The sequence below is a fragment of the Acanthisitta chloris genome, unplaced genomic scaffold, assembly GCF_000695815.1.
Source record: "Acanthisitta chloris isolate BGI_N310 unplaced genomic scaffold, ASM69581v1 scaffold6332, whole genome shotgun sequence".
Classification (NCBI taxonomy): domain Eukaryota; kingdom Metazoa; phylum Chordata; class Aves; order Passeriformes; family Acanthisittidae; genus Acanthisitta; species Acanthisitta chloris.
The window spans coordinates 18,925-32,328 of record NW_008662350.1 but is presented as its reverse complement, the minus strand read 5'-3'; the positions used below and the strand labels follow the sequence as shown (position 1 = coordinate 32,328).

Genomic DNA, 13,404 nt, shown 5'->3' with positions numbered 1-13,404 from the left:
GGGGGGCAGAGGCTGGTCTTGAGTGTGGGCATGGGGTGCTGAGGTCCATCCCCCTGCCAACCACACACACACCAGGAGCTCTACACCCAGCAATTCAGTGCCAAACTCTTGTTACCAAGGAGAAACTGAGTCATGGGGGATGTGTTACCCACACATATGAAAGCAGAGGGAACACCCTCCCCATGGCTTCCTTGCAACATGCCTGCAGATTACCAGGGAAGAACTTGGTTTCTCATGGCTGGTTTAACAAATCCAACATGGGATTCACACGTCAAGCTAATTCTTCCCAGCTGGCACCAATTATTCACCAAGGTTGTTTTGATCTCTCAATTACACCCCACAAAGTTTTCAGCATGGAAAGGCAGAATCTCTTTTCTTTCTCTTTTTCCTCTCCTAATAATTGAGGGCTTTTTAGCAACATGTCAACAGACTTCAGGAGTAGAACCAACTCACATTCCCTTTGCTGGGACAACTCTAGCTCTGCTAGGAATTGAGATGAAAGGAAACTTGCTTTCATCCCAGCATAAGCAGGCAAGAAGTGGAGCACAAACAGAGAGAAGACAAGCAGAGAAGCAAGCACTATGATTTTATTCTGAGTCTCTGCACCTAAAGCTGTCCTTAATCACCACTCATGACTCATAGCCATTTCTTTCACTGGGAACTCCAGACAAGGTAATTTGGTTTCAGAGATTCAGAGGCATATTGGCTGGAAGGGACCTCTGGATGTCTCCAGTTCAACTACTCATAATTTGCTCACAGAATTTGCTAGGGATCCCTTGTGTCCTGTCCTGTTCATGAAGTGACGAACTTTGAATATGTCCTGAGGTGAGAAAGCTTCCTGCAGTGGAGAACATGTTGGAGGAAGAAGAGTAGTTTTTATGGCTGCCTGCTCTCTTCACTGCTCTGGAAAACTCCCCAGCCCCCCTGAGCCTTCTGTACTAGGAGATGGACTCTGGTTCATGGAAGACAGCATGAGGATCCATAGGATCTCAGAAGACTGGGTGAAACAAAAGGACAGGGGACAAAACTTGCAGAAAGCACTGAGGTTCAGAATAAGGTCAGGAGCTGGAGGGAGGCTGTGTGTGTGAAGGTTGGATAACCACAGGCTCGGACCATCAAACCCAGCCATCATTTGACATTAATCATTTTTTCATGCTTGATTCTCAGCTGCAGCCAGAAGATGAACTGAGGTTTGCCTGGAGCCAGGATTGGAATCTGCTGTGAGACCCTCTGCCTGCCCTACCTGCTTCACCCCAAGAGACAAGCACCTTCATCCTGGGCCTTCATGTATTTTTCTCAGAGACCACAGCCTCTTCTCAGACCCATCTCTAGGAAGTTCCAGTGATTTCCAAGCAAAGGAGCAAGTTTCCTGTAAATTACATTTCCTGCAAGCATCTCTGCTAATTAAAGACTTTGAAATGAATTTACCATTGCCGCAATTAAAAACCATTCACAGCTAATACCTTCCTCTTTTCCAACGTTATTTATTTATTGAGGGTGGGGAAGGAAGGAACCATGCTCGGAGTCTCCAGAAGTTCTCTGGATTTGGATTAGACTTGGCTCTGTCTCATTACATGGAATAGGTCCCTGGAGAATGCAGGCTGATTGCAATCTAATTTATGGCATTCATCAACATATGAATTAATGCTGGGGTCTCAGATATGAGATCTCTCTATTTCCCCCTCTCTCCTCACACAGGCTCAGCAGCTCAGTTCCACTGCCATGCTCCCTTGCCTCCCAGTACTGCTCCTTTCCTGCATTAAAGCAACAGCCTTGGCTTTGGTTAGGAAAGGTAGTTTGTCATGAACGAATTGGGCATCTTTGGGAATTGAAGTAAACTGAAACCAAAGAGAAGCGAATCCCTGTTTTGACTAAGTTTGGGATCTGGTGCTCAGCTGCCATGTGCCTCAGCTTCCCCGTTTGTGACACAGGGATGCTGTTCCCAACTTCCCTCTGAAAGCCACAGGGAGAATAAAAATACACTTGTGCTTTGGAGCCCTGCAGAGTAGTTTGCAGGGGGCTTTTGTGTGTTTTACTATTGCTCCTCTGTATTGTTCTCAGCTTTGACCTTGGACTGAGCTGAAGAAATGAAGAATCAAAGAAAGTACTAACATTTCAGGTGCATGTTGGACTCTTGTTAAAGAAAGCCTAAAAGCGCAAAGCCTTCTGGTAGCAGCCATTAACCCATATGGTGACTGGAAGCCCTGGAGCTGTTGGCAAGGTTATAAATCATTCAAGTGGTGGATGAAGGGCTGCTTGTCTGCTCTCTGCCGAGAGGCTGGTATAGGCAAAACATGAAGCAAAACAAATATGGGGCCAGAAAGTTGGTGTGCAGCATGCCTTGGGGCAGGGGAGGCAGGCTGAGGAACAGGATGAGATGTGCAGAAGAGCAGAGTGCATTCAGCTGTTGAAAGGGGAGACTTCTGCTTCACTGACGCGAGGAGACAACAGTTACATAGGGTAATTGAAGGCAGGTATAGCCTAGGATGGAAACTATGGGATCTCTGTCTGCTGGGGTCAGGCTTCTTTTCCTTGAGGCACAAGTCCATGGCCAGAACGGGTTTTGAGACAGAAATCTCAGTGTTTGGGCTCTCTCACTGCTCAGGTCTCAAGGGCACCTTCAGCAGGGTCCCATTCTGGAGAAAAGATCTCCAGAAGCTCTGTCATTTAAGCTCAGCACCACAATGAACAGAGAGGCTGCTGCTCCATCACTCTCCTGCTCTTCCAGAATTGTCTAACTGTGTGTGGACTTACAGGATGTGGCTTAATTTTTTGCTCTTCTCTCTGATAAAAAGAATAAACCATGGAAGGTCATTTTTACACTATAGATCACTCTGTCCATCAAAAATATCAAAGAGTGCTCCAGGGAAGAAGAAAATATGAAGCTGTCTGTGTTTGATGGGACAGAGCAAGATGCAGATTTCAGTGGCAGTGGTAAAGACTCAAGTTGGATTCACCAGGAAAAGCTGTAACTCAGCACTGAAGGGCAAGACCCAACTGCATATCTCCTCACTGATGGGAGACCTCCTTCATCTGTGGAACAGCAGGTTCAGCCAGAAGAACATGCAATGCAACCAACATTTTGAAAGCCAAAAGCTTTGGTGAGCTGTGGGCAATTTGATGTAACATTAGTGGACATTTAACACCTTTGTAGCAGTAAAGTGCAGGAGTCCAAGGAGTATGTCTCCGTCTCTATAAAAAAAATCCTGCCCTGCTCATTATGAATGTCACCTTTAGTCTTACTTCAGACTTTTCTTGTGGCTTCAATTCATAGAAGTGAACATTTCCACAGCTAACTTACTCTTTGGTAGCATTAGGCAGGCAGATTAGAAAAAACAACATGTAGTATTTTCATCATCAAATAACAAGCTGGAAGGGATGCCATCACCTCTGGTTGCACATGGGTTAAAAGTGGTTTCCATACTTGTTAAAAATATCTTTTTCTTTTTTCTGGTTCTGCTTCTGAGTTTATCCTATCCCAAAGTAGTCAAGCATTTTGCTGCCACTGCCAATCACAACTGCCTGCTGCTGACAAGAGAAGCACTGCCACTAGAGTTGGAGCACCACGGGGTGCTTGAGGCAATGCCCCTGCTGGGACACAGCACAGCTCTGTCCAGACTGGAGCTGCTTCACGCTCCTGCCACTCAGTCCAGGGCTCCTGCAGTTCACCAGGAGCTGTCTGCCCTTGCCAGACCTGCATGGGGAAATGGGGTGCTCTCACCTATTTTCAGCCTTCAGTCCACAAGGTCTGTGCCCATGTCTGTCCTAATTTCCAGCACTCACATACCTGCAGCAGCTGGATGTTCCCATCCATGATCCACCTTTTGTACACACTGCTTTGGAGCACAGGAAAGGGAGTGTTATCCACCTCCATTTCGGACACAGGCTAATGTTACAGTACCACTCCACCACCAGTTCCTTTGATGTGAGCATGCCTGGTGTGGCAGAGATGGTCAGGACATGGCCCCAGGGACTGGTTTCCCACCTGTGAGGATGGGATCAGTCTGCAACACAATTACAACCCAAGCAGGCAACAAAGTGAGGCTTAGGTATGCAATGCACTGTGAGATGCTGAATGAGTGCCTGGGAAATAGCAGTTTTTGGAAAGGGCACGGTGGGAGCACAATCTGCAATGCAGAAGAGAGCACTGCATCACCTCTCAGATGCAGTAGCAGATTAATCAGGAGTCACAGAGTATGTGTGTAACCTGCCTGGCAACCCAGCTGCACTTTTCACACTCAACCCTACTCAGCTCTTCCTCCACACCTGAAATACCAGCATGACTTTACAGGTCCCATGTTAGAAGTGAGCCCTGCTCTGGGAGGAGAAAACATTGGAGCAAAAACTTTGTGAGGGACAAGCAGCAGAGCCACACACTCCTGTGTGTGTCCATAGGGAATGAGAACTGCTGTTTGGGAAGATCTCTATTCCTGTACCTCTTGCTGTGATAAGGAGGGTATTTCAGGGAAGGAGGTAGTTTTTCTTATATGCCTTGCTCAATTCCTTCTTTTCTTACTTACCACTACCATGGTTGACATTTAAAGTTTCCTTCTGGAGCCTAGATGTTAGCAGGTGGACTGACACCTCAGTCCTGCCCTTTCAAATTCTCTGAAGACTCCAACAGGGTTTGCATCCATGCAGCTTCTTCCCAATTTTGCTTGAAAGAAACAGCTGGTGAGTTTTTTATTTCAGCTCTACATATCCAGCTTAGATGGAGGAGTCTGCCAATGTCTCGCTCCGGATCCCTTTGAGAGGCTTTGAGATGTGTTGGATGCTCACAGCTTGGTTCTCCTTCTCACTGGATTTCAGGATAGCAAAGCTGTGAGTGGAAGGAAACAGGGGAAAGAAGTACTTTCCCACCTGTTGGGATGAAACTTTCCTGTTCTGCTTTGCCCATGTGTATCAGATTTACCCACAGATAACCCCTACAAATTCTTTCAGCTATTTTTACCTATTCTCCGGCCAAGCAGCACTTTCTAGGGATGCAAACAAAACATGTAATTTATTCTTCCCAGCTCACCTCCACTACAATTACTCCCATTGGCCTGGGTTTGTTTATTTGGGAAATGTTCCCCTTTCTTTCATGAAGCAAGCTTTTCATGCTGGATAATTTTGTGTCTGCCTTCATCCTCTCAAGCTCTTTGAATAAGCCATGCTGTCCATGAAATGGTGCCACATGCAGAGTTAAAACCCCACTTTGCTTACCAGAGACAGCAGATAGGGAACAGCCTTCCTAGGCACTGCACTTAATATGGCATATTTATTATGTTTATTATTATTATAATCTGGACTTTTTCAGTTTTGAGAGCATGAATAACACATCATCAAAAAAACATGTTAAAAAGGTGTCTTTATATATAGATAGATAAAGATAGCTCACTCTGATTCATCTGCTAAAAATTACTGCTGTTTCTTGTTTGTTTGTTTTGTTCAAGCAGAAATTGCTGGGCAAGATGAGTGCCAGAAATGGAAATACAGGATAAGCTTATACTTCACAACTCCTTGTCATGCAGGAAGGCTGCTGTCAAAACTTTGTTACAGGTCTGGAATTTGCTTAGAAATTAAGTTGCTGCTCCAAGCACAGCCAAGCAGGGAGGCAGGGAAGAGCATCTGGCCCATCCAGGGATGAATGAAGGTCAGCATGCCTCATCCATGGGAAGGCTGCAGAGACAGGAGCTGTGCATCCCCCATGAGCTGGCATCTGGATAACAACGTGGATGTCACCCTGCATAGCTAAAGTTTGAATGGTTTGAAGATGTCCTGTCAAGACTGTTTTACCTTGTGCAAAGTGAGGGCATAAATCTTTGTGTTTCTTATTCTGCTGAAGAGGAGTGATGGCTTCTCTGGTGGGGATCAGGGTTTGGTGTCAGCAGCCAGCACAGAAGAGAGACCCAAAAACCCTTTCAAGCTATAAAAATGACCTTTGGGCAGATAAATGTCTCATTCAAAAGTATAGATGGAGATACTGCTGCTGGAGATACACCTTCTGACTATATTTTTGGCCGACTTCTGGATAGCCCTTGGCCAGGGTGAGACACAAAGGCTTCCTAAGCCATGGCATGCTGCACAGTGATAAACTCCTGTCCTGCTCTCCACGCTTACAGCTCCGTTTGCACATGACAGTTGGTGCCACATCCACAGCCTGTTGCCTTCATGTCCCTTATATGTAGCTGCAGGACAACCTCAGGCTTCACCTTCCATAAGAAGCCTGGGATCTGGTCTCAGTCATAGGCAAGAATCCAGACTGTCTGCTCTAGGCATTGCTAGTGATGCGTCAGAGCAGTTTTTCAGCTCTGCATGGACACCATTATCAAAGACATGTCCCCATAGTCAGTTGGATCCTGCCTGGGTGGAAATAAAACACCAGTGCTTTGACTGTAGTTATGCAGAGATTAAGCCATAAAATACAAATACTAAGAAAATAGCTGAAACACTTGGCATCCATCATGAGGGACAATATCTTTCTTGACCCACTAAAACACTATTTGTCCTTTTTCCCAGGGGCCAAAACACTGCTCTTCTGTATGAAATATGTGTGTCATTTGATATGTGTGTATCCCCAAATTTAATTTGTCCAATTGCATTAGGACAAGCAGCTAATTCTGAAATTCATTTTGCTCCCATAATCAACCACTCTGTCAAATGGCATTTGGGTGGAAATGTGGAGATTGTGATTTTTATTTAAAGTGATTTATTGAAATCATTAGCAATGTTCCCTAAGTGGAATCCATGGCAATCCTTTTAATCTTCCCCACATCACAGTAAATGTACACATTTTTTTAATAACAGAGAGTTTGAAATATAAGGTTATTAAAATCTACACCTCTATATTTCTCTCTGCTCTCTCCCTCTGCAATGGGATGGAAACCATAATTGTGGAAATAAAGCCTCCCTTTCAGATGGGAGATGCAGAGAGTGTATAATGAACAGTTAAGCATCTGTTTAGTCACTTTGAATTGATAAGGGTCTTAATGAAAATGAAAGGAGCCAACTTTGTCTTCACTCCAGGGAAATGCAAAAGGTGGACGGGTATTTTTTTTTGCATTATCCTAAGCCCTATTAATGAACTCAGCATCTGCAGCAGACTTTAGAGCTTCCCCCAGTGCTTTTCCAGCCCCTTCCCAGAATTGTTCAGTGCAGGCCTAGGAAACCAAGGGGGTCTGCCCTGCATCCCACTGGAGCAAGGTCTGGGCTGCTGTTACCAGCTGTCCCCAGGCAAGAAGAAAGCTACTCCTTTTGCCTTCAGTTCCTCTGATTAATCTCCCCATGCACACGCACCTTTACAAATCCTTTGCCCCAAATCACTCCACTCCATCCCCTCCTGGGAATAAAGGGACACAGCATGGTGGGAGCCTGCCTGGGAGATTGCACCCTGAGCCAGGCACAGGGATGGCTCAGCCTGGACCAGATTCTCTCCCATTCCCTCCAGTTGATGCACTGGTGCCATGGCAACTGCTAACACCAAACAGCTGCAGTGAAAGTACAGCTTCAGAGCAGCTTCTGTCCCCAAGGACCAGTGGACATGTCCTCAGGGTTGTCCTTTCCTACTGGGAACCCCAGCCAAAGGACGTGCCTCTGGAGCAGGGCAAAGCCAGACTGCACTGTGGTATACTTGCACAGAGCCCAAAACTCACTTCGCATTGAAAAGTTCTTACAAAAACATAATCTTGCCACATTTTCCATCTTGGAAGGATAAAATCTGGTGTGGAAGGACTCAGTCTGACAGAAGAGACATTGGCCTTTAGCTTTTGCCTCCTGCCCTGACCCTCAAAACATCTTCATGGCTTCATGCTCCACAGGCAGAGGAGCAGCTCCAACCCCAGGTAACATGATGCTGGGGCAGAGGAACATGAGGACATGTCCCATTGCAGGATATGTAATCATGCAGCTGCCTAGATGTCTTTCTGTAACCTGTCACAGCTCTGTCACTTGTCAGAAGAAATTTTAGGATGCTGTTAAATGGTCCTGAGGGCCAAAAGTCACTGTGATGTGGTCCATGAACACTCCAAGTAGGGCAGAAAAGCTTTTTCTTCCACATTTTCTTTGCTCCCGTACAATCTGTCCATCACCTGCTCGAGCAGTGGTGATTTTATTGTATGGAAAAAATGTTGCCATTTTATTCTGTACTCTTCTAACCCCCAGGCAGCTGGCAGGATTGCTGCTGGCTGGTGGCACACACAAAAGTTAATCTTTTGCTATTATTTCTCAGAAACTCCATTTGGCTGCATTCAGTCCTAATGTGGTGATTTCCTTGCCCTCGTGACAGCTATTTCTTACATGGGGAAGCAGCACCAAAAGAAAAAAAAAGATAAAAAAAAGCAGAGGTGAAAAATGGAGCTGTGATTTATTTTCACCTCCTAATATAGAAAGACAATTTCCCCCTCTCCAAGATTTCCTCTTCCTCCTCCTTAAACACGTCCCAGTGCCTTCAAGCCAAGCCAGCAAGCACCCCCGTGAAATCCCATCACTAAGGCAGATGAGATGTGTCCGTAGAGAACACGAACCAGTTTAAGACCATTATCAAGGTGATCAAGGAATCAAGGACAGGCTCGTTCTTACCAATTGAGACAGAGAACTAACCAGGGAGAAGAGATGGTGAGGGACTTCAGCCCCCAAACCCTCCAGGCTTTCTGCAAGCCAGGAACACCTCTGATGCCAAAACTTTGCTGGGCGGAGGCTGCATGGGGGGCGCAGGGCTGTGGGGCCGCTCCGGGCTGCGGGCGGTGGGATTGATGCTGTCCTCCCTCCTCCCGGCAGCGCCCGCGATTTGATTTCTCTCTGCCGGCGGCACAGCCCCAGACAAAGGCTGTGCTCGGTGCTCGCAGACAGGCTGCACCCGAGGGGACCCGGAGCACCCACACGCACGCTCCGGCTGCTCTCCACCTTCCCCTCCACCTCTCCAGGAAGATCCAGCAGACGGATCAAAGCTCATCCTTTGTCATCGAAAGGATTAACTCCCCAGGGAGCAGCGGCAGAGGCTGAGCCTACGCTCCTGCCAGGCATCGCCGGCTTCACAGCACGCTTAGGAGTTGTGGAGCCAAGCTCTCGGCAGCTAATCCCCCTCGCCGCTGGAGCTGGGGCAGCTGGGAAGAGCGAGCAGGGCTGTGGGGACAAGGGACAGGAGGGGAGGAGGACGGGGAGGAGTGTACACACACGCATGCATGCACAGCAGGCAGCGGCACCGGATCGGTGGCTGTTTGCGGGGAGCTCCGCAGGGAGCCAAGTGCTGAATAAAACAAGCTGAAGCATCAGGCGAGAGATCTGTTTGCTTGGAAAAGTCCTTAAGGTAAAACCCGAGAGCGGCTGCTCCTGGGCTGGGCTGCCCTTTGGAGACTGGGTGCTGGGCTCGCTGCTGGCGTGGTTGCTGTCTCTGACTGTGTGATTTGTTTTTAAAGGGATCGGTTGGGAGATGCCAGCAAAAGAAGTTGCTGAAAGCCAGGCTGGTACATCCAGGAGCTCCGTGCCGCCGGCTCTGTCACACACCGGGAGCAGCTGAACTTTGCGGGGTTTGAATATCTGTTTCTCCTCCACGAACACTTTGGGCAGTGTTAACCAGGAGAGTCATAGCACGGCACCACACACCTTGCACCTGAGCGAGCCTGGCAGAGAGCAAAGGGGGGATTTCTGTCTCTCCAACAACCATCACCTGTGAGAAAAAGCTGGAGAAGGGCAATTTATCTTTCTTTTCCAGATGACTGAAAATACCTACAGGATCCTGTCTCTCCGGTTTTCATCAGCAAGTAGCACCAGGGAGAGACAGCTGAGGAACAAACATGGTATCAGTCAAAATCATTCCAGCACCTACTTTTCCCTAAGGAACTTCATGCCCATAGGGGTTTACTGTGGGCATTTCCAAGAGTGAAACCGAGGTACCACAGATGCATCCCTATTAGATCATGTAAGAATTTGCAAATGAGAAACCTACCCCTTCAAGACCTTCTCAGCCCAGTTTGCAGTACATGGTTTGGTGTAAGCACAGCAATTCTCGCCTCTTTCTGTCCTTTTTAAGTCTCCTGAGCTTGGAGATCTCTTTCTTCATTGCAATTATGATTATTTGCAACATCAGTGCCATCAAAGATTGGAGCACTTTCCTCTCTCAGATCCTCCCTAGCGTTAACAAGACCCTGAACTTGGTACAGCAAGTGGAAGCCACTACCAGCTCAGTGGTAAGTGTCCTCCAGGACCCCGAGCAGGACAACTACCTGTCCAACAGCCAGTCTATGAACTCCAGCAACTTCACAGCAGGCCTGGATCACTTGTTCCAGTACTCGTACTCGGACAATGACCAGCTCTACAAGGAGTACAAACCCCCTCCTCGAGATGCCATTCCTCTGCCCAAGGCTGTCCTCTACCTTCTCATGGCAGCCCTGGTGGTGGTGGCAGTGGCATATGCCATCGTTGGGCATCTCATCAAGGACCTCATTTACGACTTTGTAGGTGAGTGTGGGCTTCACGCGTTGTGTGCATGTGGCCAAAAAGAGCTTGGTGCAAAGCCTGGGGGTGCTGGCTCATCTCTCTCTCTTGATTTGGGTGGGGTTTAGACCAAGCCTTGACCCTTTCACATTTGCAAGAGTGTTAGTTTATTTAATGTGCTGGATTCTCCAAACTGAGCTGTATGTTGATCATCTTCACTGAGAAAATCCTTGGGTTTAGCCCCCATTCCAAAAGAAAAAAATCTTGTGCGTGCGTGTGTATAGATGTGTATGTGCGTAAATCTGTACTGCTGAATGACTGTAAAATCCTTTGGCCAGTTTCAACTGAGCTTGGATTAGACGTCTCCAACATGCAAAGTTTCACGGCAACAGATACCTGAGCACAGGATAGCAACCCACTAGTGCCTTGTGAAAGAGAAGCTGCCATATGAGCTTAACCCCTTATTAGACACCAGTGAATCCACAAACTCCTAGGAAACACAGCTCAGCAGTCTGGGTCCCTTGTACAGCCCCTAGCACAGCCATCACAGCCTCAGCAACAAATCTTTGCAATGATAGCCCAAAGTATGTGCATTTTTGTGAGGTTTGGCTTCCCAGCAACTTGGTTTCATCCTGATGAACATTGTTCCTCATCATCGGGACATGGGCACAAATGCTCTGCTGGCTGCTGTGGTCACCCAGTGGTGTAGGCAGAGGTGCTTGACTGCTCATGGCAAGCCCCCAGTGATACTCTTGCTCTTTGCCCTGTAATTTGTAAGGCTGGTCATGCTGTGGAGCGTGAATGTGCCCAATTCCCTTCTGAATCCCCAGTACCTTTGGCCCTCACACCCTGACAGCCATGTCCTTTTGGGGGTCAGGGCCTTGCTGCAGAGTGCAGGTGACAGTTTTCCAGCTTCGATGGGGGGACCAGGAGTGATCCACAGAGGAACTTAAGCTCCTAGCTCCTGCAGATGTGCATACCCCCCAAAAGCTGTGGGGAGCAGTGTCCTCCACAGGGGAGCTGGACTGAAATCCCTTTGCACACCCTTGCTCTGAGCCTGCTCCCCAGCCAGGGGTGAAGCTCTTCAGGCTCCATCTCTGCAGTGGGAGAGAGATCACACTCATCTGGAAAAAAATCCACATGTCCATTTGCAATTCCCCTTTATTTCCCTGACCCTGGGTCACAGGAGATACACACCAGCCAAAACTCCAATCAATGCCTGCAAGGCAGGCTGCACCCATGCCTTGGTGATGGGAGGGAAAGCCAAGTCCCTTGGGCAGAGGGTCATAACCAGGCAGGGGCTGGTAGATCCAGGACACAGGGATTTAAGGAGGAGGTACTTGGGACAAGAAAGGTCAAACCTCCTGGCAGGGAGCAGTGCCAGTGGTGTCACATGAGGCTCAGCCGGGAAAACTGTAGGGAGCTGATGCTGAGGAGCCTTTCTTTGCCCCCAGATGGAAGGGAACGGATATATTGTCTTAAAGTGTTAAATTTAACACTTAATCAGCAGCTTGCTGGAGCTGTAACATCACCTGGCTCTGCCACTCATCTGATTTAGTGTTGCCTTCCCAACAGAGGTAGGCAGCTGGGACAGCACCTAAAAATATACATACTCCTTCCCCGAGATGCTTAAAGGACCAGGTCAGGCCAGGTTAGAAACTCCCCCAAGGTGGGGGCTGGTCCAGTCGCAGTGCCCCCATGGAGCAGACACCCCTGCCCTGATTGCTGGGATCCCTGATTCAGAAGACCACGGATGTGGATGCTCAAAACCACCCCTTAGATAGGTACTGCAAAGCAGGGCCAGCATTCCCATAAATGCCATGCCATTCCAGAGAGAGAGGGAGGCAGCAGCTGCAATCAGGGGCACCTGTGCCCCTGACCATGGCACCTGTGCCCCTGATGTGTTATTTCCAGCTCAGCACCAATGTTCCCTGGTGACCTTCAGCTTTAGCCTCTGCGTGGGACGAGGTCAGCAGGGTGCCCCTTCCCTTGCAAAGCCCTGTGCAAAGGGACTTCCACAGCCTTTCACAGAGCCAGAGCCATTCCAGGACCGGACAGGCACAGGGAGAGCCCTGGGGTCTGCCCACTTCCTGCCACTTCAGAAGAAGCCCTTTCCCAGTTTAATGCCATTCCTGAGGGGAGAGCATCCTCCCTGCCCCAGGTTACTACCAGGTAGTAGCATCTCTCCAAGTTAGGGTCAGAAATCCAGATGTGAGCTTCTGCCCAATCCAGACAGAGAGGAGAAGGCATTTCCTGAACTCCAGCAGCATCCTTCAGTGCCAAAGGCTGTCTCTGGCTCACCCTAGTTAGCACTCCAGGTGCATCTTCCCACCGTTTATATGCTTAAAATGAGCCAGCCCTTGGAGGAGAGCGGACGAGACCACGTTTGTTAACGCTGCCAAGGAAGAGCCTTTAAAGAGGAGGTTTCATTTGAATGAGTTTGCATAAAATTACTTTAGGGACAAAACAGAGGGACTAAGGGATAGTAAATAAGAAGCTGGTCTATTAGCTGCCTTAACACAATGCCTGGATTTATATACTCAGCAGCAGCTACAACCTCTGCTGTCAGCATTTCTGCAGTAATATTTGGAAGGATACAGAGAGAGATGGAAATAAGATGTCAAAGGGCGGGAGCCTCTTTCAGGTTGATAAGAGTGTGAATAGTTAATCGCTAGTTTAAATACAGTAGCAAAGGCATCAAGGATGATTTTGAATCCTCAGTAACAGCTTCTAGGACATGGCTGGGGCAGTCAAAGGGTCACCTGGACCAGTGAACTCACAGTGACCATGAGAAGAAGGCACTGGGCTCAGTTTGGAATGGCAAAGGGGTTTTCAGGATGCTGCTGAGCTCTTACCCTGCGAAATCTGAATGGATATTTGAGACACTAACACCTCTCTTGCAGCTGCTTTTTAAAAAAATCAATTAGAGTTTGCCCAGGCATCTCCAGAGGGAGATGAATGCTGCTGTGATGCCCAGTGGAGTGGTGAGGA

General features: G+C 48.1%; 1 protein-coding gene across 1 annotated transcript in view; it reads left to right on the top strand.

Moving 5' to 3' along the window:
• Positions 1-10,009: 10,009 nt before the first annotated feature.
• LOC103798319 overlaps positions 10,010-13,404 on the top strand; it is a gene marked incomplete at its 5' end in the record, with an annotated part of 9,833 nt that continues 6,438 nt past the window's right edge. Inside the window, one exon of the mRNA XM_009070573.1 lies at positions 10,010-10,437. Coding sequence (XP_009068821.1) covers positions 10,010-10,437 — 428 coding nt within the window. The remainder of the gene's footprint in view (positions 10,438-13,404) is intronic.